This window comes from Trachypithecus francoisi, unplaced genomic scaffold (genome assembly GCF_009764315.1).
Source record: "Trachypithecus francoisi isolate TF-2019V2 unplaced genomic scaffold, Tfra_2.0 Lachesis_group8, whole genome shotgun sequence".
NCBI classification, from domain to species: Eukaryota; Metazoa; Chordata; class Mammalia; order Primates; family Cercopithecidae; genus Trachypithecus; species Trachypithecus francoisi.
In genome coordinates this window covers 11,312,848-11,335,047 of record NW_022681473.1, presented here as the reverse complement: position 1 = coordinate 11,335,047, position 22,200 = coordinate 11,312,848, and the positions used below count along the sequence as shown (strand labels likewise).

General features: G+C 56.2%; 3 protein-coding genes across 9 annotated transcripts; 1 reads left to right on the top strand and 2 right to left on the bottom strand.

The window, feature by feature from the left end:
• Positions 1-320: 320 nt before the first annotated feature.
• Positions 321-11,448, bottom strand: EML3 (EMAP like 3). Of its 4 annotated transcripts, none has more exons than XM_033206730.1 (22): positions 10,859-11,448; positions 9,853-10,024; positions 9,515-9,775; positions 9,307-9,420; positions 8,076-8,143; positions 7,786-7,909; positions 7,399-7,569; positions 7,173-7,242; positions 6,976-7,086; positions 6,642-6,737; positions 6,107-6,262; positions 5,375-5,516; positions 4,478-4,629; positions 4,270-4,395; positions 4,057-4,188; positions 3,529-3,596; positions 2,534-2,622; positions 2,365-2,462; positions 2,150-2,237; positions 1,254-1,352; positions 856-986; positions 321-775 (listed from the first exon to the last, which is right to left on the bottom strand). In XM_033206730.1, the coding sequence occupies exons 1-22, from the start codon at positions 10,878-10,880 to the stop codon at positions 572-574; spliced, it is 2,694 nt and encodes an 897-aa protein (XP_033062621.1). In that variant the 5' UTR covers positions 10,881-11,448; the 3' UTR covers positions 321-571. The 4 variants fall into 4 exon arrangements, with proteins under 4 accessions (XP_033062621.1, XP_033062620.1, XP_033062618.1 ...); XM_033206729.1 differs by having other exon boundaries at positions 4,279-4,395; positions 10,859-11,447; XM_033206727.1 differs by having other exon boundaries at positions 9,515-9,772; positions 10,859-11,447.
• Positions 11,172-13,561, top strand: ROM1 (retinal outer segment membrane protein 1). Its single transcript, XM_033206740.1, has 3 exons — positions 11,172-12,298; positions 12,704-12,950; positions 13,067-13,561. Exons 1-3 carry the CDS (start codon positions 11,709-11,711, stop codon positions 13,283-13,285), a joined length of 1,056 nt encoding a protein of 351 aa, XP_033062631.1. The 5' UTR covers positions 11,172-11,708; the 3' UTR covers positions 13,286-13,561.
• Positions 13,562-13,735: 174 nt separating this feature from the next.
• On the bottom strand, positions 13,736-21,614 carry B3GAT3 (beta-1,3-glucuronyltransferase 3). Of its 4 annotated transcripts, none has more exons than XM_033206735.1 (6): positions 20,782-21,614; positions 19,972-20,040; positions 19,420-19,594; positions 15,388-15,748; positions 14,908-15,198; positions 13,736-14,232 (listed from the first exon to the last, which is right to left on the bottom strand). In XM_033206735.1, the coding sequence occupies exons 1-6, from the start codon at positions 20,861-20,863 to the stop codon at positions 14,134-14,136; spliced, it is 1,077 nt and encodes a 358-aa protein (XP_033062626.1). In that variant the 5' UTR covers positions 20,864-21,614; the 3' UTR covers positions 13,736-14,133. The 4 variants fall into 4 exon arrangements, with proteins under 4 accessions (XP_033062626.1, XP_033062629.1, XP_033062627.1 ...); XM_033206738.1 differs by having other exon boundaries at positions 19,972-20,210; positions 20,782-21,610; XM_033206739.1 differs by lacking the exon at positions 19,972-20,040 and adding an exon at position 14,316 and having other exon boundaries at positions 14,141-14,232; positions 20,782-20,878.
• Between the last annotated feature and the right edge of the window lie 586 nt (positions 21,615-22,200).

The following is a 22,200-nucleotide window of genomic DNA, read 5'->3' as shown; positions in this document are numbered from 1 at the left end:
GGCTGCTTCCGGAAGAAGTTCGGCTCCTGTCGGCCAACCGCTCGGCTATTTCCGTTGCAGCTCGGGCCCTCCCCACCCCTTTTTCCGAGGGCGGGAGAGGATGGGGCTTAACTCTGTCCTCGCTGGAGCCCTGCAGCTCCTCCTCCCGCCCCGAAGACTCGCGCGCCTTAGCGCTTCGCCAGGTTATTTGCAAGCGGCTTTGCCTGTTATTTGCATAAATGGTTTACGCTCCCTTGCCCTTTCCGCACGCCTCTTTTCCTTCGTCCCCACCCCACAGGGCCCCGGAGGCACCCAGCAGCGCCCCACAAAAGCATCCGGAGGCGACTTTGGTTCTGGTTTATTGCCCCTCAGCAGGCAGCGGGAGTCAAGGCCTAGGTTGGGGCTGCCCGGCTCAACCAGCGGGTCTAAACGGTGTGTGCAGGGGCGCCGTTCGCGCCCTCCAGGGAAATGCGCCGTCGGGAATGTTTCGAAGTCAGTCGAGGAAAGAGTCGGCCCCTGGTCGTGGGGGATTAGGGCGGGGCAGGGCGGGGCGGGGCCACGCCGCCGGGCCAGTAGGTCCCGCCGGCAGCGATCAAACGTCGAGGGAGGAGGCTGGGGACAGGGAAGGGGTTCGAGAGGGCGTGGCAGGCGCCGGCCCCGCGCCCCCAGCGCCCAGCACTCGCCACTGGAAGATGCTAGCGTCCTTGCCACCCAGCGAGACGAGGTGCGAGTCGTCGTGCGTGAACCGGACGCTGGTCACGTGGCTGCCGTGGCCCCCGTACATGCGGCTCGGCGCCTGGGCGGGAGGGAAGAGTTGCAGTGGCGGGGGAGCCCTCGGGCCCACCCGTCCCACGCCGGCGCCCCCCGCGGCCTCACCTTGGCACGAGCACACGGGTACTGGAATAGATGTACTTTGCAGAAGTCGTCGGCCACCGCCACCACGCGCTCGTTGTGGGAGCGGCACAGGGAGTTGATGTCGGTCCCATCGGAGCCGTCCGGCCACACGCCTAGCACAGCGGCCGGCCTCAGCCCGACCTCCTACCCACCGCCACCCACGGCCCAGAGCTACACCGTTTCAGGCGCTCCGGCAGCCGCAGCCACCCACTGTCGCGTTCCAGGAAAGCCTTCCCGGTCCCGAGGGCCGGAGGGGCCTCCTGGGCTGGATCTTCAGGTTTCTGGACTCTCACCCAACGACACACGCCCAGCGTTCCGAGCCCAAACTGGGCTCCACCCTGTCCCCCACCCCTCCAGCAGGGTTCCACGCCCCTGCTCACCGTAGACGTGGAAACCCAGCACACAGGTGTAGGTAGCCCATTCCCGGTCTCGGCTCTCATAGCGATTCTTCAGCTGCTTGCAGCCTCCAGCCACGTCCCCTGGGGAGAGGGAGCCCGCCCAGCTCAGCTCTCACCCTGCCCTCAGTAGGGAAGATGCCAGGAAAAGCCAGATTGGCAAGACTGGCATGAAACCCAGCGATGGCATATGATCTGGTCACTGTAGTAGTGACCTCCCCCTGAGAAACCCACCCTGTGTGCGTCCTGTCCTGAGCACTGGCTGAAGTTCTAACAGCTTCCATGAGTTCCTCCTCCCTAGATAAGTCAAGTCCTTCACACTTGCCCTGAGAAACTTTTCCCAAACAATCTTTTCTTAGAGCATTTTTCAGCTCCCTCAAGTCAACAAGACATGGTGTGAAACTCGTTTCCAAATCACAAAATTTCTCCTATGTGTAATTCCAACTCCACTTTAACCCTATCTCCACTCCCTTATCTGACAACACCTCTAAGAACCCCCCCTATTGCCGGGCGCGGTGGCTCAAGCCTGTAATCCCAGCACTTTGGGAGGCCGAGGCGGGGGGATCACAAGATCAGGAGATCGAGACCATCCTGGCTAACACGGTGAAACCCCGTCTCTACTAAAAAGTACAAAAAACTAGCCGGGCGAGGTGGCGGGCACCTGTAGTCCCAGCTACTCGGGAGGCTGAGGCAGGAGAATGGCGTGAACCCGGGAGGCGGAGATTGCAGTGAGCTGAGATCCGGCCACTGCACTCCAGCTTGGGCGACAGAGCAAGACTCCGTCTCAAAAAAAAAAAAAAAAAAAAAAAAAAAAAGAACCCCCCCTACATAAAATCCACTCCAATTACCCTCTCCCCATGTCCTGCTCCACTGCCACTCACAGTAAAGAATCTCATAGTCCCCAGAATTGGACATGATGAAATTCCCATCCTTGGACCAGTCAAGATGAGTGATGAAGCTGGAGTGACCCTGGGAGCAAAGGTCAAGATTTTTAAAGTATCCCATCCATTTCCCATCCCCAGAGCCCCCTTGATGCACCAGACCCCTGAGTTTCCCAGCTGTTATCACGCCCCACCACACGCCCCAACTTCCTCACCATACAGCGGCCAAAGCGGCTGGATTTGGCGCCATCACTGGAAACACTATAGATGTAGATCACGTTGTCATGGGAACCAATGGCCAGGTACAACCCATCTGCAAAAACAGTCACTCAGAGAGGGAAGGGCCAGGGACACATGTGAGTCCAGGGTTGGGGTGGCTCCCACCTGGGCTGTACCGGACCACTGAGAGCTGCTCATTGCCATCAATGACATCAGACACGATCTCTCTGGTCTCTGTGTCCAAAACCAACCACCTGGAAGGGAGGGGAGTGGAGGCAGACAGGAAGACGAAAAGCCAAGATGTGAGGAGACCCCCAGGTAGGCCACCCTGGGTAGGCTTGGGGATGGCAAATCAGAGAAGCTCAGAGACACACACAGAAAAGCTCTGATGTAGGCGACAGGTCACGCGTGCATTTTTTTTGTAGTTTGTTGTTGTTGTTGTTATTGTTCTGAGACAGGGACTCACTCTGTCACCCAGGCTGGAGTGCAGTGGCAAGATCTCACCGCAACCTCCACCTCCTGGGTTCAAGTAATTATCATGCCTCAGCCTCTTAAGTAGCTAGAATTACAGGTGCACACCACCATGCCTGGCTAATTTTTGTATTTTCAGTAGAGATGAGGTTTTCACCATGTTGGCCAGCCTGGTCTTGAACTCCTAACCTCAAGTGATCCACCCGCCTCAGCTCCCAAAACGCTAGGATTATAGGCATGAGCCACCGCACCCAGCCACCACTGCATTCTTATGCTGGGAGATGGGAAGGAGCTAAGTGTGGATAAAGGCTGAGGGGCTTCTAATGCCGTCTGAAAAAGGAATCTGAAACTACAGACCAGGGGCCAACTACAAAGGCCCTGTGCAGGCTGGAAGCCTGTCACTTCCCTGTGTTTGTCTATGCCCCTCCCATTCCCACTGCTCTATCCTGGGCTGCCACCTCCTCCACTCCCAGGCTTGGAGGAGACAGTGGTTGGGGGAGGGGGAAAAACGGTTACCACAGGAGAGGAGGGGAGCCCAGGTGGCAGGGGCTGCAGGGAGAGGCACGGAGGAGTGCCAAGGCGCAGGTGGCTCCTGGGCAGAAGTGGTCACTCTCGCCCACTCCCCCAGTACCAGGAACCCTTCCCAGCCCTCCCTGCTTTCCCTCCTGGGAGTCCTGGCTCCCTCTCACCTCCCCGTGTTCAGTCCTACAGCCACAACTGCCCCACTCGGGTGGAAGTCAGCACAGAGACCAGTCTCCTGGGAGAGGGGAGAAGGTGAATTCAAGACAATGCCTTTCTAGTGAGGGAACCAGAACGGACCCCTTGTCCTCCTGATACCTTCAAAGCCACTTACTCCCAAGGAGAAGATGGGAAGAGAGGGGACACCTGGGTGTCACTGGAGCCTAAACAGGGAGTGATATCAAAATATTTAACCACAGAACTGAGGCCAACAGCTGTGCTGGAGATGAACCATTTAGGTGCTGGACCAAGAGGAAGTCTGAGGGGTTCTGGGGGCGGCAAGGAATGCCCAGGTGGTACTAGAAGCATCAGCTTTTACCAATCAGTACAGAAGAATTAATATTTGAGTAGCCAGTGCACCCATACCAGTACAAACTGGCCACCTCTGGGAGGCAGAAGGCAAGGTGCTGGGGAAGGCGTGGTGGCCACAGGTGTCCTGGTGGGTGTGGCATGGGGGATCCAGGGGCACAGGGCTCTACCTTGAGGTCGATGCTCCAGGCCAGCGCATGGCTCTCCCCATCCCACAGGCAGAGCTGCCGGTCATGGCCGCAGGTGAGGAAGCGGTTCTGGGAGGGGTGTGTACAGAGCCCCCAGAGCTCATCAGTGTGGCCCTGCAGCACAGCATGACTGTCACTCCTGCCCCTCTCTCACACCCCTTTGCCCTTTGCTCCCCTGAGCCCTTAACCCCCAACCTGGATTACAGGGGAGAAGCCTTGGGCCAGATCTCCCCTCAGCAATGCATTCTTCGTGGTTCCCACCAGCAGCTCAGAGCCAAGCCCCTCAGCAATGGCGCGCACGGCCCCAAAGTGCTCAGGAATCTGCAGAGTGGTGGCAGAATGTCAGGAGCCCACTGACCATTGCTCTTCTCCCTCACTCCCTTGACCCCAGCCCAGCCCTCACCTCAGCCTCCTGGAGGGCCACCAACCCGGGCCCCCACTGTACCAGCCGGCGGTCCCGCCCGCCACCACTCAGCACTGTCCCGTCCCGCTGGAGACACAAGGCGAAGATGGAACCTTCATGAGCGTGAGCCTGGGCCACAATCCCATAGGTCTCTGTTGGTAAAGCCCCAGGCAGGTCATGTTTTGGGGGTACAGGGAAGTGAGAAACGGCCAGCTTTGGCTGCCACAATAGAGTAAGAACTCCCAGCCGTTGAATGCACTGACTACTATGTCTCATCCTCATACTGCCAACACATCTGTTATGCTCTCCATTTTACAAACAGGACAACTGAGACTCAGAGAAGTGCCGTAACTTCCTAAAGGCCAGGCAACTAATGGCAAAACTGGAATCCGAACCTGAGATCTGGCAAACACAAAGCTCCAGCCGTTTCTCCTTTGCTGTGCTGCCCACACCTTTCTAGACCAGCCCCCCAGAGAACTATCAACTCTCAAGGTAAAAAGGTGGGAAACCTGGCTGGGCGCAGTGGCTCACACCTGTAATCCCAGCACTTTGGGAGGCCAAGGTGAGCAGATCACTTGAGGTCAGGAATTCAAGACCAGCCTGGCCAACATGGCAAAACCCCATCTCTACTAAAAATACAAAAATTAGCTAGGCGTGGTGGCGTGTGCCTGTACTCCCAGCTACTTGGAGACTGAAAAGAGAGGATCGCTTGAACCTGGGAGGCAGAGGTTGCGGTGAACCAAGATCACACCACTGCACTCCAGCCTGGGCAACAGAGTAAGATCCCGTCTCAAAAAAAAAAAAAAAAAAAAAAAGATGGGAATGGGAAACCCTCTTTCTGTTCCCACAGAACCTCTGGAGTACTCGACTTCCCAGATGCCACCCCCAGCCGCATACCTTTGGCCCCACCCCTGCCTGGGGTCTTGGAATCTGAAGCACTTCGTCCCCAGGTGAGAATGTTCCCCTCTGAGTCTCCAGTGAGAATGTCTCCATCCGGAAGGAACACAAAGCAAGGAATAAACTTGGGTTTCTTGTATTTCTAGCGGGAGGGGAGAGCAGACAGCAGAGGTCAAAGGGAAGGGCAAAGATTCAAAGTCGCAGGACAGGCCACGTGCAGTGGCTCACGCCTGTAATCCCAGCACTTTGGGAGGCCAAGGTGAGCGGGTCACCTGAGGCCAGGAGTTTGTGACCAGCCTGGCCAATATGGTGAAATCCCGCACTGCACTTCAGCCTGGGTGATAGAGCAAGGCACTGTCTTAAAAAAAAAAAAAAAAAAAAAAGCCGGGAGCGACGACCAACATGATGAAATGAAACCCTGTCTCTCTTAAAAATACAAAAATTAGCCGGGCGTGGTGGTGCACATCTGTAATCCCAACTACTCCAGGAGGCTGAGGCGGGAGAATTGCTTGAACCCAGGAGGCGGAGGTTACAGTGAGCCGAGATAGTGCCATTGCACTCTGGCCTGGGCGACAAAAGGAAGACTCCGTCTCAAAAAAAAAAAAAAAAAAAAAAACAGAAAAAGTCACAGGGCAGGTAGGGGTTAGGGAACCTTAGGGTCCATAGTACTCAGCCCAGTGCTTCCTCTTCCACTCTGCCCTCCCCATCACCTTCCACTTATCCATGCCTCACCCCAAAGACACCCTGTTTCCGGGTAAGGGTCCCATTCCCAGGAACCCCTACTCCACCACTCCAATTCCAGAAGTGGACGTGAGATTTCCCACTGGTGACGATGCAGCTGCTGTCACGAGGGTTGAAGCCAACGGCCAGGACTGAGTCATTTGTACTCTGAAGGGAAGACACTAGATTCAGCCACCCCAAGCCCTGGATACCTTCGCTCTACTTAACTCTCCTCAATTTGCATCATGACAGCTGGCTGGTAGAGGCCCAGAAACCCCAGGACAACCCTTCTTTCAAGACCCTGGTCCCCTAAAAGCACTATTCCCTGTCAATCATAATTAATCACCCTAATATCTAACACATTATCCATCATGAGGTCAGAACCCATGTCACAAATGAAGAAACTAAGGGTCAGAGAAGCTAGGAGATTTGCCCCATGTGACCCAGCCAAAAAGGAAGGAAATGTATGGGTGAGTCTGGAGCTCTCTGCACTCTACCACTCCCACCCCCAACCTCGGAGCCCCTCCAAGTCACGTGGACTCCTCACCTTGATCTCAGCCAGCTTCACTCCCCGGCTGCAGTCCCACACCGACAGCATGTGCTCATTGGAATCATCCACCACACAAAGAAAGGCACCCTGATCCTGAACAAAGGTGACACAGGAGGGGCAGAGTGAACCCTGAGGTCCAGGGTTCGTGGTCATTAGGTTAGGAGGTACCATCACAGATCGAGAGGGCAGAAGTTGACACACATGTCCCTTTCTCAAAAGAACCACCTAGGTGAGGTTCAGGAAGGCCACAACTTCCAAGGCTTCCTGGTGACAGGCAAGAGTGGGGTTCCTAGGCAAGAATGGAGGTCTAGAGGCTTCAGGGCCAGCTCACCGCAGCTGAAAAGGCCAGGGCCCCAACACCCCGCTCGAAGGCCCCCAGTCCGATCTCCTGCAGTTTCAACAGCGTCTCTGAGTCCCAGATGTGAACCACAGGCTGCAGGGGCTGGTGAAGGAGGAAGAGTCAAGGGTGTGAAGCAAAGCTGGAGCGCAATTACAGCTTGTCTGCCTGCTCCCTGACTTTGGCCTTACCTTTCCATCCTTATCCACTCCAGCTGTCTGTCCCGAGGCTACCCGAACACCATCAGGGTGAACAGCAAGGCTAAGGTAGGGGGAAGACACTCTAGGGAAAGGGTCTCTCAAGACCATCCAAGACACCTTCTCCAAGCTTGCAGAGCAGCAAGGCAACTCTTTTCTCCTGCTTCTCCACGCCCCCAGACCCTCTTCCTGCCAAGCCCACCATCCCCAGGCCCCTCACCATCGAACGCAGTCTGTGTGTCCCCGGTAATGTCTCTGGCCGCCGCCTCCAGGACCTCCTGGGCCTCCTCCAGGCCGGTACAGCACCACCACGCAGGCGATAAAGTAGACCACCTCCCCAGAGCGCAGCACAAACAGATTAGAGCGGGAATCACGACCCCTGTACCCATAACTGGGGTGGAGATCACGGTCAAGGAAAGGGTAGATCAAGGGCAGGAGGAGGAAGAGGGGAGATAGAGCTTCTGGCTGGCAGGGCCTGGAGCAGAATGATGGTAGGAGAGGATCTAGAAGGCTCCTTGTCCCCATAGACCCAGGAGAAAACTGTAAAGGGAAGAGGGGTCCCCAAGTGGGAAAGGTGGTTCCCATGGGACTGGAGGGGGCAGGATACACCCAGTCAAGGCTGAGAGTCTCCGGCGGTGGGCCGCTCGGCAGCTCCTCAAGGCTGCGGATGCCAGACGGGATGTACATGGTAATGGGGCGGCCTCGAAGGAACATCTTCACTGAGATGCCTTCTACAGAGAAAAGGGGTGCTGTCAACTACCACCCACAAGCCCCCTTCCAGGAAAGACAGAGCAGAACCCTAGCCACCACACCTCACAGCCCAAAATAGCTCCTATGGCTGCAGCCCAAATCCTAACCCTGCCATCCAAGTTTTTCCCTCTGTCCCTCTGTACGTACCCAAATTGTAATTGCTCCTCCGAGATCCAGGGCCCCCGGGGCTGGAGAGGGGGTCTTTTCCCCCACGGCTGTTGGGAAGAGAGAAAGCACAGGGACTGGGGTCAGGTCCGAAGACCTAAGCGGGGAGGGGCAGGACACAAGAAAAGAGATCACTGCAGAAACCACAGTCACCTCTGCAGGCCTGTAGTTTGCTTCGTGAGTATCAGGGCCCTAGTAGATGGAGACTTTTAGTTTCATTTAAGAGATAAGAAGATTGAGGCTGAAAGGGCTGAGTGCACAGCACAAGGCCATAAAGGTTGGAAGAGGCAGTGCAGGATGCCAGAGCCCTTTCTCTCCTCCAGACCACCAGGCCTCAGTCTCGCTCTGTCACCCAGGCTGGAGTGCAACGGCGCGACCTCAGCTCACTGCAACCTCCGCCTCCTGGGTTCAAGCAACTCTCCTGCCTCAGCCTCCCCAGTAGCTGGGATTACAGGCCTCGCTATGGACCTTTTCATTTCCCCATCCGTAAAATGGGACCAAAGAGAGTCCAGAATGTACACCAGCCCCGCCTCTCAGGGATCCAGGAGGCAAGCAAGAAAGTCTACATCTCTCCAGAGATTCCTGTCGTTAGATAACAGTAAGGTGATACTGTCTCTTCAGAGAATAAAACACAGGCCAAAGACAGGGCTAGCATGAACATTCGGGTGTCCTAGGGCCCGTACATACTCCATGAGGCAACTACATTCGGCCACTAAGACGTCCCCTTGCCCTCTAGAAGTAAGTATTAATAGAGTGGTACTTGGTAGATCCAGCGGAAAGAGGGCTGAAGCTCTAGGGACAGCCATCCATGAAAGCCATGGGAGCTTCTAGAAAAGCCTCTTGGGATCTCGGAAGGTTTGCTGTGATGTAGTGGAAAGGGTAGGGGAACTGGAGTCAGGAAGAGTTAGGTTCAAATCCTGACTTCTAGCTGTGTGACCCCAGGCAAATGACTTACCCTCTCTGAGGCTGCCTCCTCACCTGTGCAGTGGACAGCATGAGACCACCTACCCCCCAAGGATGTTGTGGGGACTGACTGAGATGGAGGAGGCCGCGGGTTAGCACAGTGCCCGCTACGCAGCAGGCGCCCCACAGTGTTTCCTGATTCCTGTTGGGCAATCAGGTCCCCCCACCCCACCCAGGGATGTGAGGTGAGGGATGTGGAAAGTCCAGAGCCTGCGCCTGGGGCGGGGTGGATTAGGGAAGCCTCACCCACCTCTCCGTGCTCCCGGACCGCACTAACAGGTTGGCTGAGGAAATTGCCTTCCTGGAGAGCTTCTGCCGAGGCCGCTCTGAGGGGGATGAGGAGGAGGAAGAATTTCTTCGCGGCCTGGTGGGGGCATAGTGAAGGTCATTCCCTTCAATTGTACTCTGCAATCCTCCCACCCCTCCCAGCTTCCGCCACAGGGCCACAGGACACCTACGTGTCAGCACGCTGTGGGGGCTGCAAGGGCCTGAGGATTCCCGGGGGGCCGGGGGAGCCAGCACCACTGCTGCTGCTGCCCCCTCCTTCAGATTGGGTCCCACTAGGCTCTTCGCTGGCCCCCTGAGGGGCTGGGGGTCCATTGCTCAGGCCAGGGGGTCCAGGGGATGACTTGAACTCCACCTCTGTCTCCGTCTGGGTGCCTCGGCTCACCAACGAAGGGGTGCACGTGGGTGGCAGTCCTGGGGGCGCTGCAAAACTGCTGGAGAGATGATGAATTAACCTGAAGCCCCAGAGGCCCCAAGGAGGAGGAAAAATGGGGTGTGCCGACATGCATACCTGTCCCCTGGAGGAGCTGGTGTGCCAGAGACCTGCAGGGAGGAAGGGGGCACCTGCAGCCGCAGCAGGCGAAGGGCTTCTGCCAGGGCTGCCTTTACCAGCTCCATCTCCTGCTCCTGCACCCGAAGCCGCTGGCTCAGAGACTGCAGGGCCTCCCGAGCAGGGCCCTCACCTGGGAAAAGGGCAAGAGTTACTCAGAATGTACCCATCACCTGAGGAAAGCATAGAGGGGATTCTGTCTCCCCACAGCTTTACATGTGTCCAGTAGGACTACCCCTTTCAAGCAGCCCCAGGCTTGGATGCTCGTCCAGAGGGGAGGAGACGGTGGTAGAGGATCAAGGGCCTCCTTCTGGCAGGGCAGGCGAGAAACCTGGCAAAGCTCCCTTCCTGCTGCCGTCTCAGCCTCCGCAAAGGCTGGGAGTACCATGGAATACCGGGGGGGAAATATGGAGTACTGCCGAGGAACGTGGGAGCCACAGAGAGAGGCGCCGCACTGGTGAGGGGAGGGACCGCAGCCCTCCCCACGCGCCCACAGCAAGCTCAGGTCTCCAGCGAAAGCAGAGTAACTGAGCCGGGGGAACACCAGGAGAGGATGGGGCACGGGAATGGAGTCATACTGAGGACCCAGAGTACAGGAAAAGAGATCCAGAGTGACAGGAAAGAGTGTGGGTTGTGAACAGAGTCACAGTGAAGGTCTCAGGGGACGGCAGTCAGAAGGAAAAAGACCTGAAATACCAGGAGAAGAGGCCCGGAGTAACGCAGAGGGCAGGGAAACATCGAGGGGCCCGGAGTTACATGGGAGGTAGAATGACGCTGGGGAAGCCCGAAGTGACAGCAGGACCCAAGCAACTAGGGAGGGCGACCGGAGGAACTGTGGAGGATGCTCGGAGCCCCTGCGGCGGAGGAGCACGCGGGGACGCCTCCAGACAGCCGTCCAGCTCTGGAGGAGCCCGACTAGCGGGGCGCTCCGGGAAGGGGCACGCCGCCCGCCCCGCCCCGTACTCACCGGGCCCCGCGGCCCCGTCCATCCGGCCCCCGGGTTGCTCCGAGCGGCGGCGGCGGAGGAGGCGTCTAAGCCGCGGGGGCCACGGCCGGGGAGAGGGGAAGGGGAAGGGGAAGCACCCCGGGGCGCGCGCGAAGGGCGCCGTACCACCACCCCGCGGGGGCGCTGTCGGACGCGGGGAAGGGGCCTGGAGGGGGCGCTGTGGGCCCGGGGCCGCAGTCCCCAGACCCCCCCGGGCCCTCGGACTCTCCCGGGGCCGCTCTCGGCTCCCGGGGGTGGGGTGGCTGGGCCGTCCGGGGCCACAGCGCCGCAGCACAAACAGGCGCCGGACGCGGAGCCGCCAGGAAGCGCGGGAGGGGGGGCGGGCCCGAGGGGGGGCCGGGCCGCCTGGTAACCCCTCCCTGTCCGGGCCTCGCTGCTCAGTACGGGGCGGGGCTAGCCAGCTGACCCCTTGGCCTGCTCCCGGCCTCCGGCTCCAGGCCCTTCCCGGATCCCCGCCCCCGGATTCCCAGGGGACTGGATAGGGAGCGCCCGCCCCAGGTCTCCGCCCCCCAGCCCCTAACTCCTCAGGGCTGAGCGGACCAGCCCCACCACTTCCGTGAGGGTCAGGGGCGGGGTCACAAAACTGGCACTCGGCCTAGGGGCGGAGTTTCTCCAAAGGGGCAAGGCCAAGGCATCCTGTATTGGGGCTGACAGGGCGGCGGGTTATTAAGGCTGAGGATGGGAGGATGCTCAGGGTATTGGGGTCAGGGTGGCATTAGCCCAGCTCAAGCCGGGCCGGGCTGACTCAGCATCCTGCCCCAGCCAAGTTCCATCCCCGACACATCTACACTCCCTTGGGCAGAGATGGGAGATGGCGCTGGTGTTACCCCTGGTGCTGCCCCTGCAGCCCCGCATCCGCCTGGCACAAGGGCTCTGGCTCCTCTCCTGGCTGCTGGTGCTGGCTGGTGGCCTCATCCTCCTCTGTAGCGGGCACCTCCTGGTCCAACTGAGGCACCTTGGCACCTTCCTGGCTCCCTCCTGTCAGTTTCCTGCCCTGCCCCAGGCTGCCCTGGTAGCGGGTGCGGTGGCTCTAGGCACAGGACTAGTGGGTGTAGGAGCCAGCAGGGCAAGTCTGAATGCAGCTCTATACCCTCCCTGGCGAGGTGTCCTGGGCCCGATGCTGGTGGCTGGGACGGCTGGTGGGGGGGGGCTCCTGGTCATCACCCTCGGGCTAGCCCTGGCTTTGCCTGGGAGTCTGGATGAGGCGCTGGAGGAGGGCCTGGGGACTGCCTTGGCTCACTACAAGGACACAGAGGTGCCTGGGCACTGTCAGGCCAAAAGGCTGGTGGATGAGCTGCAACTGAGGTACCACTGCTGCGGACGCCACGGGTACAAGGATTGGTTTGGGGTCCAGTGGGTCAGCAGCCGTTACCTGGACCCCAGTGACCAGGATGTGGTTGAGTGAGTGATTTGCGTCTCCCTTCCTCCTCCTCCTCCTCCTCCCTAGACAGGCTCCCTCCCGCTGCCTTGAATCTCCACCTGGCTCAGAGGGGCAATAGTAGAGCATAGTAGCTGAGAGACCGGTTACAGCTCGGCCATTTATTAGCTGTGAAACCCAGGGCATGTTACCAAACCACCCTGGACCCATTCCTTTACCTGTAAAATGGAGATAATAGTACCTATCTGATAGGTACCTATCTGATAGAGTTGTTGTGAAGATAAGTGAATTATGCTTGGCTGGCACATAGTACAGCAGTCAGTAAATGTTTTACCATTCTTTTTCCCTTCTCAATACCTGTGCCCCTCATTCCCTCCCCCAGGCCTCTATCTCCAGACATCCTAACCTCTCTGTCCCTCCCTTTGCAGCCGGATCCAGAGCAATGTGGAAGGCCTATACCTGACTGATGGGGTCCCTTTCTCCTGTTGCAACCCCCACTCACCCCGGCCTTGCCTGCAAAACCGTCTTTCAGACTCCTACGCCCACCCACTGTTCGATCCCCGACAACCCAACCAAAACCTCTGGGCCCAAGGGTGCCATGAGGTGCTGCTGGAGCACTTGCAGGACTTGGCAGGCACACTGGGTAGCATGCTGGCTGTCACCTTCCTACTGCAGGTGAGTCAGCAAAGCATCTGAGGCCTCCTCCCACCGGGGACTCCTCACTGACTCCAACCCTGGGCCTCCTGGAACCGCTGACTCTCCCTGACTCTTTCCCCTTGCTTCCCCCACAGGCTCTGGTGCTCCTCGGCCTGCGGTACCTGCAAACAGCACTGGAGGGGCTTGGAGGGGTCATTGATGGGGAAGGAGAGACCCAGGGCTATCTCTTTGCCAGTGGGCTGAAAGATATGCTGAAAACAGCATGGCTACAGGGAGGGGTTGCCTGCAGGCCAGCACCTGAGGAGGCCCCACCAGGAGAGGCACCTCCCAAGGAGGATCTATCTGAGGCCTAGAGGCCTGGAGCTTGGGGTGAGGAAGAGGAAGGGATGGACACGTCTAAAAACCTCACAATTCCTTACCAAGGCTCCAGGTTGGGGGGATCGTGGGATTAGAGGGGCTAAGGATAGTTAGCAAGCTGGACTGGGGTAAGAAAGAAAACCAGATGCCCTACTAGCCCTTGTAGCCAGAACCACCAGGGAACAGCAAAGAACGAGTGATGGGAAAGTGACATGGGAAGGCCTGGAGGCTGATTCTGGCACAGACTCAATAAAGCTTTTGGATGGAAGCAATTGCTTTTTTTGTCAAGGGGATGGGGGCCTGAGAGAACTGATTTCTGTCTGATGGAGCAGCCAGGACTCCAAAGTTTGGACCCTGGCTCGACCTGTGCAGGAATAGGAGCCCACATCTGTAAGGATCAGAAAGCAAGAACCCAATGTAAGAAGCAAAGAAAAACAAGAGGCCCCTCCAGGTTGAGATTCTTTATTCTGGAGGTAGGAAAGGGGTCAGCATGCTCAGGTGGGGAGGGTCCAGCCCAGCTCCTCCAGCCCCCTAGTGCATGCCCAGCCCCAATAAGTTACCCAGTTAGTCAGCTGCCCTCCCTCCTGGGTCCTTTTGTTCCACCCTAGACAAGGCCAACCTGGCTCAATACAAGGGCTACTTGTCCCCAGCCTGTGGGCAGTGCCACATGGCAGGCTGGGGGAGGGGTGAAGCAGCAGGACCATGCCCTGGGCCTAGAGGGGCAGAGGGGCCACTTCTGGCTCCAAGGGATCAGGACTTGGAAAACCACATCCTGGGCAGGCCTGGGGCGCAGTCCCACAAGGTCTGTGCCTGAAAAGAGGTGGTAGTTGGGGTGGGGCCGCCATCACACCTCAATTGCTGGGTCTGAGCCTCGGCCCTGCCGCTGCAGCTGCTCCTCTTGCTTCATCTTGGGCTTCTCTGTCCGTGTATGCCACACCAGTACCTGCGCCAGCAGGGATGCAGTGAGAGCCAGGCCCAGCTGCAGCCAGGCCTCTGAGACTCTCAGCCTGGAATGGATTCTCTAACCCTATCAACATATACAGTGTAGGCTTCAAAGTGTAAAGGGCAGGGTGGAGGAAGACTTAGTGCCTCTAAAGTGGGGCCCTGGCTGGGCGCAGTGGCTCATGCCTGTGATCCCAACACTTTTGGGAGGCCGAGGTGGGCGGATCACGAAGTCAGGAGATCAAAACCATCCTGGCTAACACCGTGAAACCCCGTCACTACTAAAAATACAAAAAATTAGCCGGGCATGGTGGCGGGCGCCTGAGACAGGAGAATGGCGTGAACCCGGAAGGTGGAGCTTGCAGTGAGCCGAGATGGTGCCACTGCACTCCAGCCTGGGCGACAGAGCAAGACTCCGTCTCAAAAAAAAAAAAAGGGGGGGCCTTATTCCTTTATCCTCTCTGTGCCACATGGGTTTCCAGAACTCGGGGCAGAGTGACAGGGACCACTTTCCCACGCTGGTTCCCAGCTTCCCCTTCAGTAGAATCAGCAAGGCTGATCAGAAATCTGGAGAGGCCCTCCTGATTAAACTACCCATTCCCAGGGTCTCACTGTGCCTCCCCCACCACCTGTCCATCCCAGAGCCAGGTTCCTATGCCCACCTCCATTCCCTTACCCGAGTGCAGTTGGCAGCCCGTGGCTCCAGGTCCTTGGGATCCACAAGGTGGCTCAGAAGACTGCTCTCCAGGTGGCCCCGGGGAGCAGTGGAATCAAACTGGGCATTGGGCTTAGCTAACAGCAAGGGCAGGGCCACAGCAAATCCAGCCATATCCACAGGGAAGGGCCTGTTGGGCTCCCATGCTGTGTGGAAGCCTACTACCCGGCCGTCCTGTACCTGAGGGCCCTCAAATCGCAGGCCGCCCACCAGCCCCACAGGCCACACTGAGACACCACGGGTCCAGCGCATCTAACAGAGGTCAGGAGAGAAGAAACAGAGGGGTGGTCCGGGAAAGGGATCAGCAGAAAGAGCCACCTGGCTCACTCTGCCCCCTGCTTCCAGCCCCTCAGCCAGCAGCCAATGGCAACACTGCTAACCAAGGTAACGAATAAAGCTGGCTGCACCTGGTCTCTTGCCCCTCCCCATCCTGGTGCTCACCTCCTCAAACAGCTCCCGGCTGTAGGTGTTGTCATCGTCAGCAAAGTACACGACTCCTTGGGTCCCTGGTGGTGGTGGGTCCTTCTCCCCACCCACAGCACCTCCTCTGCCCCGGAGCCAGTCCAGGGCCTTGTTCCGCTGCTCAACACCACGGGGATGAACCCAGCCAGGCTCGCCCTCCCTAAGCCGCTGCGCTTTGGGTGTGAGGACCACCAGGTGTGTGAAGAGGAGGCCAGAGGCAGCCAGCAGCCCTGAGACCAGCGGGGTGGGACTCTCAGCATCCTCCACCAGCAGCCAATGCAGCCGGGGCACCAGGCTCAGTGTCTGGGACAGCCGTACCAGCTCTGCCTTCTGTACCAGCCTGTAGTGGAGAGATGCAGCACAAGCGAAAGGGGCAGGCTCCAGCCAGGGCAGACAGCTTCTGCATCTCCCTTGGCCTTTCCCAACCAATGCCTAAACTCCCTCTTTCTTGCCTGTCAACTTCATGCTAACACTCACCTGCCCTGTTTTTCCGCTCCATGTCCATCACCCACCTGAACCCCAGAGTTCTGGCTGTGGGAGACTATAAATTAAGGGCACAGGGCCAGGTGTGATGGCTCACGCCTGTAACATCACCACTTTGGGAGGTCAAGGCGGGTGAATCACCTGAGGTCTGGAGTTCCAGACCAGCCTGGCTAATATGGTGAAACCCCATTTCTACTAAAAAAATACAAAAATTTGCTGGGTGTAGTGGCGCATGCCTTTAGTAATCTCAGCTACTTGGGAGGCTGAGGCAGGAGAATCACTTGAACCTGGAAGGCAGGGGTTGGAGTGAGCTGAGATTGTGCCATTTCACTTCAGCCTGGGTGATAACAGCAAAACTCCATCTCTTTTTTTTTTTTTTTTTGAGACGGAGTCTCGCTCTGTGGCCCAGGCTGGAGTGCAGTGGCCGGATCTCAGCTCACTGCAAGCTCCGCCTCCCGGGTTTACGCCATTCTCCTGCCTCAGCCTCCCGAGTAGCTGGGACTACAGGCACCCGCCACTTCGCCCGGCTAGTTTTTTTGTATTTTTAGTAGAGACGGGGTTTCACCATGTTAGCCAGGATGGTCTCAATCTCCTGACCTCGTGATCTGCCCGTCTCGGCCTCCCAAAGTGCTGGGATTACAGGCTTGAGCCACCGCGCCCGGCGAAAACTCCATCTCTTTAAAAAAAAAAAAAAAAAAAAAAAAAGGCCAGGCATGGTGGCTTACGCCTGTAATCCCAGCACTTTGTGAGGTCGAGGTGGGCAGATCACCTGAGGTCAGAGGTTCGAGACCAGCCTGCCCAACATGGCAAAACCCCGTCTCTACTAAAAATACAAAAAATTACCCAGGCATGGTGACAGGCGCCTGTAATCCTAGCTACTCGGGAGGCTGAGGCAGAAGAATCGCTTGAACCAGGGAGGCAGAGGTTGTAGTGAGCCGAGATTGTGCCACTGCACTCCAGCCTGAGCGACAAGAGCGAAACTCTGTCTCAAAAAAAAAAAAAGAAAAAAAAATTTAGGGTACAAGCTTTGGGATCAGGTGTATCTGGGTTTGAAATCCAGTTTTGTAACTTATTATGTGAGACAACTTGGGAAAATAGCTCAATCTCCCTGAGCCTCAGTTTCCTCAACTGTAAAATGGGAATAACAGTTCTTTATAACAATGTTGTTTTAAAGATTAAATAAGAGCTGGGCACGGTGGCTCACACCTGTAATCCCAGCACTTTGGGAGGCCAAGGTGGGCGGATCATGAGGTCAGGAGATCAAGACCATCCTGGCTAACACGGTGAAACCCTATCTCTACTAAAAATACAAAAAATTAGCCAGGCATGGTGACGGGCACCTGTAGTCCCAGCTACTCGGGAGGCTGAGGCAGGAGAATGGCGTGAACCCAGGAGGCAGAGCTTGCAGTGAGCCAAGATCGCGCCATTGCACTCCAGCCTAGGCAACAGAGCGAGACTCCATCTCAAAAAAGAAAAAAAAAAATACAAAAATAAAATACAAAAAATTACTGGCCGGGCACGGCGGCTCATGCCCGTAATCCCAGCACTTTGAGAGGCCGAAGCAGGCAGATCACGAAGTCAGAAGTTCCAGACCAGCCTGGCCAACATGGTGAAACTCTATCTCTACTAAAGATACAAAAAATTAACCGGGCGTGGTGGCGCATGCTTGTAATCCCAGCTACTTGGGGGACTAAGGCAGGAGAATTGCTTCAACCCGGGAGGTGGAGGTTGCAGAGAGCCAAGATCACGCCACTGCACTCCAGCCTGGGCAACAGAGCAAGACTCCATCTCCGCGGGAGGGTGTGGAGGCGGGGAGAGAAAAAAAGAAAAAAAAAAAAAGGAACAAACTAGGAATGTGGAACGTGGAACGTGGGGCTTGGCCTCTTCTGTGTTTCTTTATCCTTCAGATCTACCTGCCTGTCCCAGGGCTGGTGGTGTGTGTGTGTATGTGTGCATGTCACAGCTGGGGTCTAGAGCTTCCTGTGCATGAATGGGACAGCCATCTGATTCCCAGAAGATGTATTAACACCCTTATGGCTACAGATCCAAAAACCACATTCCACAACTGGTTTTATTAGTAAAACCAATTACATTTTGATTTAAAACAAAAGCAAGGCCGGGCGCGGTGGCTCAAGCCTGTAATCCTAGCACTTTGGGAGGCCGAGACGGGTGGATCACGAGGTCAGGAGATCGAGACCATCCTGGCTAACACGGTGAAACCCCGTCTCTACTAAAAAATACAGAAAACTAGCCAGGCGAGGTGGCGGGCGCCTGTAGTCCCAGCTACTCGGGAGGCTGAGGCAGGAGAATGGCGGGAACCCGGGAGGCGGAGCTTGCAGTGAGCTGAGATCTGGCCACTGCACTCCAGCCTGGGCAACAGAGCAAGACTCCGTCTCAAAAAAAAAAAAAAAAAAAAGCAAATGTAAATCACTAAACACAGTGCCTGGTAGAGAGTGAACACACTAAGTAACAGCTGGTATAACTATTTCTGGACCCTAGTATGACTATCAGGCCAAGCGCTTTCAACTTTTTTTTTTTTTTTGAGATGAGCTCTCTCTCTCTGTCGCCTAGGTTGCATGATCTCCACTCACTGCAACCTCCGCCTCCCAGGCTCAAGCCATCTTCCTGGGACATGGCTGGCCTGGTCCCAGGAAGCATTAATGGGGAAAGAGGATGGGGGCAGCCTCCAGAGTAGCTGGGATTACAGGCATGCAGCACCAAGCCCAGCTAACTTTTGTTTTTTGTTTTTTGTTTTTTTTTTATAGAGACAAGAGTTTCACCATGTTGCCCAGGCTGGTGTCAAACTCCTGAGCTCAGGCGATCCACCAGCCTAGGGCTCCCAAAGTGCTGGGATTACAGGCATGAGCCACTGCGCCCAGACAAGCCCTTTCAACTTTAATCAGGGGGTTTTAACTTTCTCCCCAAAGGGTCGCTAAGGAGAGAGTTAATTCACTGTCAAGCTCAAATTTTATTTGAAATGTTATTGTTCTGTCTTATAATTTGGTAGGAATTTTGTATTTTCCTTCTAGAAAAATAACTTTTTTCTTTTTTTTTTTTTTTGATTTTGTTTTTGAGATGGAGTTTCACTCTTGTTGCCCAGGCTAGAGTGCAATAGCGTGATCTCAGCTCACTGCAACCTCTGCCTCTCAGATTCAAGGGATTCTCCTGCCTCAGCCTCCCAAGTAGCTGGGATTACAGGCATGCGCCACCACACCTGGCTAATTTTGTATTTTTAGTAGAGACAGGGTTTTGCCATGTTGGCCAGGCTGGTCTCGAACTCCAGACCTCAGGTGACCCACCCGCCTTGGCCTCCCTAAGTGCTGGGATTACAGGCTTGAGCCACCGCGCCCGGCCTGAAAATGAACTATTTTCCCACAGATATTTTAGTATAGATGTGGTTCATTTATCCTCTCTTTGGCATGCCCTAGTTTGAGGAACAACTCCTAGCCCAGTGCCTCCCCAAACTCCTCATCATCAACTCCAACTTATTGGACAATGCAGACCTCTTGGGTGTACCAGAGCCCATACCTGGCATAGGTGGGGGTAACAACATAGATAGTAGGCAGGGCCTCGGGTTCAGGGGGCTGGGCAGGGGCAGGGGGTGGCCGTCGGAGTTCCGCTTGCAGCTGGGAAATCCTCAGATCCTTCTGCCGTAGCTGCTCGGCTGCTGCCCGCAGGGGAGGAAGGCAGTCACATGGCTGGCCTGGTCCCAGGAAGCATTAATGGGGAAAGAGGATGGGGGCAGAGAACCACAGAATGTTCAGCATCCCAAAGGGCCATAATCTTCTCATTAATTCCTAGCCAATGCAGTTATCCCCTTATGACTTCCCTAGTAGCCTTTTCTACACCTCTGGTGTGGGAAACTCACTGCCTCAAGCAGCAGACCCTCTCCAACTTTAATAAATTCCATTGTTACAATTTTACGTTGGATATTGAGCTGATTCCCTCTTTTCTATCTGCTGGTCCTAATTTTGCCTTCTGGACTCATAACAAGCCCATGTCCTTAAACAGGACAGTCTTTTCAGAGTCCAAGGTGCTAACTAACACTATAGAACCCCTTTAGGATAGTCTTTCAAATACCTGAGGATAACGCAGTGGCACTGTCCCTAAATCTTTGCATAAGGGGCAGGGTTCGATCCATTCCCTTGGCTGGGTGACCAAAGACTCATTGTTAAATTCATTGATTCCATTGTAGGATAAATATTTATTGAATACTCTTCCTAGGAGGCACTGCCTTAGGTGCTGAGGATACAGCAGGGAACAAAACAGACACAGTCCCTGCCCTCATCGAGCTTTCAGTTTAGCGGAGGAAGCAGACACTAAGCAAAGAAACAAATTAATAACATTATTACAAACTGTGATGGGGTCATGAAAAAAATAATCAGGATAGAGAATAAAAGGGAATGGAATAAGAATGGTATCTTTAGCTATGGTAGTCAGGGAAGGCCTCTCTGAGGAGGTGACATTTGAGCTAAGACCTGAAGGATGAGAAAGAGGCAGCCCGGAAAGAGCTGGAAGAAAAGACCCCAAGCAGAGGGAAGAAGTTAAGCGCTTGAGAGAGCAATGAGCGTGGGGTTTTCGAGAAACTGTCAGCAAGCCAGTCTGGCTGCAGCAGAGCCAGGGAGAGGGGTGGGAAATGGGGTTGGGAGAGGCGGACGGCAGCAGGATCATGCGGGGCCTTGCAGGCTCTGGGAAGGAGTCTGGATTTCATCCGAGGTGCGGCGGGCCGCCGCGGTGCGTTCTATAGAGGGGAGTGCGCCTGCGGCCGCAGAGCTGTCCGGAGGGTCGAGCGGATGAATGGTGTTTGCTGGGGGTTCATCCCCAGGGCGGGATGCACGGCGGCGGGCGCCCACGGGCCAGCCCGCCGCACCCCCGCCCCGCCCCGCTCACCGAGCTGTACCAGCGCGTAGAGGAGGCCGGCGATCGACACCAGGAAGTAGGCGAGAAACACGTTCTTCAGCTTCAGCTTCATGGCCGCGCCGCCGCCCGCGCCCGAGCAGGCGGGGTCTAGAGGGGACGAGGGGTTCCCGCCCCAACCCCCGGCGCCTGCCCGCAGGCCCCGCCCCTGCACCGGCTCCGCCTTGCGTCCCGCCTTCCTCGCACTCCCCTACCAGCTCCTAGCCGGGGCTGGCAGCGCCGCCCGGGCACGCTTCCGGTCATCTGTGCCCCCTTGTAGACTTGATTTCCGGTCCCACCGCCAGGCTCCGGGAACCACGGGGCGGACACGTCACATCCGGCGTGCCAAACTCGCGTGGACAGCAGTCAAATCCCGGGTAGGTGCAGAATCTTGGGTAGCTGCACGTGGCACCTATCTCGCGACCCACCCCCGCTCACGGAATTGCATGAGAAAGCCAGTCCTGGCGTCCAGATCTTCACCTTATTCATCCAACCATCAGTCACGCCACCCAACTGCAGTTGCTGAATACTCATTACACAAATGAATGAAATCTAAGGCCCACCACATGATCCTCTGGGTGTCTCTCCTGGAATTCTCACTATAATACTTTGAGATAGGTAAGAAACTAAAGTTGACAAAAATTATGTCATTGCCACAAGGCAGTTTTGTGTCCTTTCTAGACACCCGATTCCAGCATCTCTAGTGTTTCCTCTGGCCCACATTTCTTCAACAGATGACAACAAGGGTGCCAAGGAAGTGTTTTAACTACCAGGAAATTGATTGGAAATAGTTCCTGAGCTGGGGAATTCCAGGCATGCATCCCCTTCCTCCTCACAAGCACAAGTCATCCTTCTCAGTCATTTTTCCTTTAAAAAAAAAAAGGGGGGGGGGGAGCCGGGCGCAGTGGCTCATGCCTGTAATCCTACCACTTTAGAAGCCCAGGAGTTTCAGATCAACCTGGGCAACAAGGCAAAACCCCGTCTCTACAAAAAAACAAAAAAATTAGCCGGGTGTAGTGGCGCGGACCTACAGTCCCAGCTACCTGGGAGGCTGATGTGGGCAGCTGAGGCTGTGGTGAGCCGTGATCATGCCACTGCACTCCAGCCTGGGTGACTGGGTGAGACCCTGTCTCAAAAACAAAAAAGTCCTCCAACCCCCGCCAAAAGTTTCTGGTAAAATAATCTCTGACTTGTGGTCAGTCTACAAAATGAGGGGGAGACGGGGAACAGTATACTTCCTGTCACTAAAACAATGGGAAACTTTACAAAGTGCTGTTAGCTACAAGCAGAAGCCTTTAGGTTGGGCATGGTGACTGATGCCTGTAATCCCAGCACTTTAGGAGCCTGGGAGGTCAAGGCTGCAATGAGCTGGGAGTGCTGCATGTCACAGCACTCCCAGCACTCCAGCCTCAG

What these genes read in the sequence shown, in the direction of transcription:
- EML3 (XM_033206730.1), bottom strand. Translation starts at nt 10,880, where the DNA reads ATGGACGGGGCCGCGGGGCCCG. An exon ending in CACACAGACTGCGTTCGATG is followed by an intron (nt 7,243 to 7,398) that starts GTGAGGGGCCTG and finishes CCCCTACCTTAG; the next exon opens with CCTTGCTGTTCACCCTGATG. An exon ending in TGGCCCTCCAGGAGGCTGAG is followed by an intron (nt 4,396 to 4,477) that starts GTGAGGGCTGGG and finishes ACCACTCTGCAG; the next exon opens with ATTCCTGAGCACTTTGGGGC.
- ROM1 (XM_033206740.1), top strand. Translation starts at nt 11,709, where the DNA reads ATGGCGCTGGTGTTACCCCTGGTGCTGCCCCTGCAGCCCCGCATCCGC. An exon ending in AGTGACCAGGATGTGGTTGA is followed by an intron (nt 12,299 to 12,703) that starts GTGAGTGATTTG and finishes CTCCCTTTGCAG; the next exon opens with CCGGATCCAGAGCAATGTGG. An exon ending in CTGTCACCTTCCTACTGCAG is followed by an intron (nt 12,951 to 13,066) that starts GTGAGTCAGCAA and finishes CTTCCCCCACAG; the next exon opens with GCTCTGGTGCTCCTCGGCCT.
- B3GAT3 (XM_033206735.1), bottom strand. Translation starts at nt 20,863, where the DNA reads ATGAAGCTGAAGCTGAAGAACGTGTTTCTCGCCTACTTCCTGGTGTCG. An exon ending in GTTACCCCCACCTATGCCAG is followed by an intron (nt 15,749 to 19,419) that starts GTATGGGCTCTG and finishes TCTCCACTACAG; the next exon opens with GCTGGTACAGAAGGCAGAGC. An exon ending in GGGCTGCCAACTGCACTCGG is followed by an intron (nt 14,233 to 14,907) that starts GTAAGGGAATGG and finishes CTGCTGGCGCAG; the next exon opens with GTACTGGTGTGGCATACACG.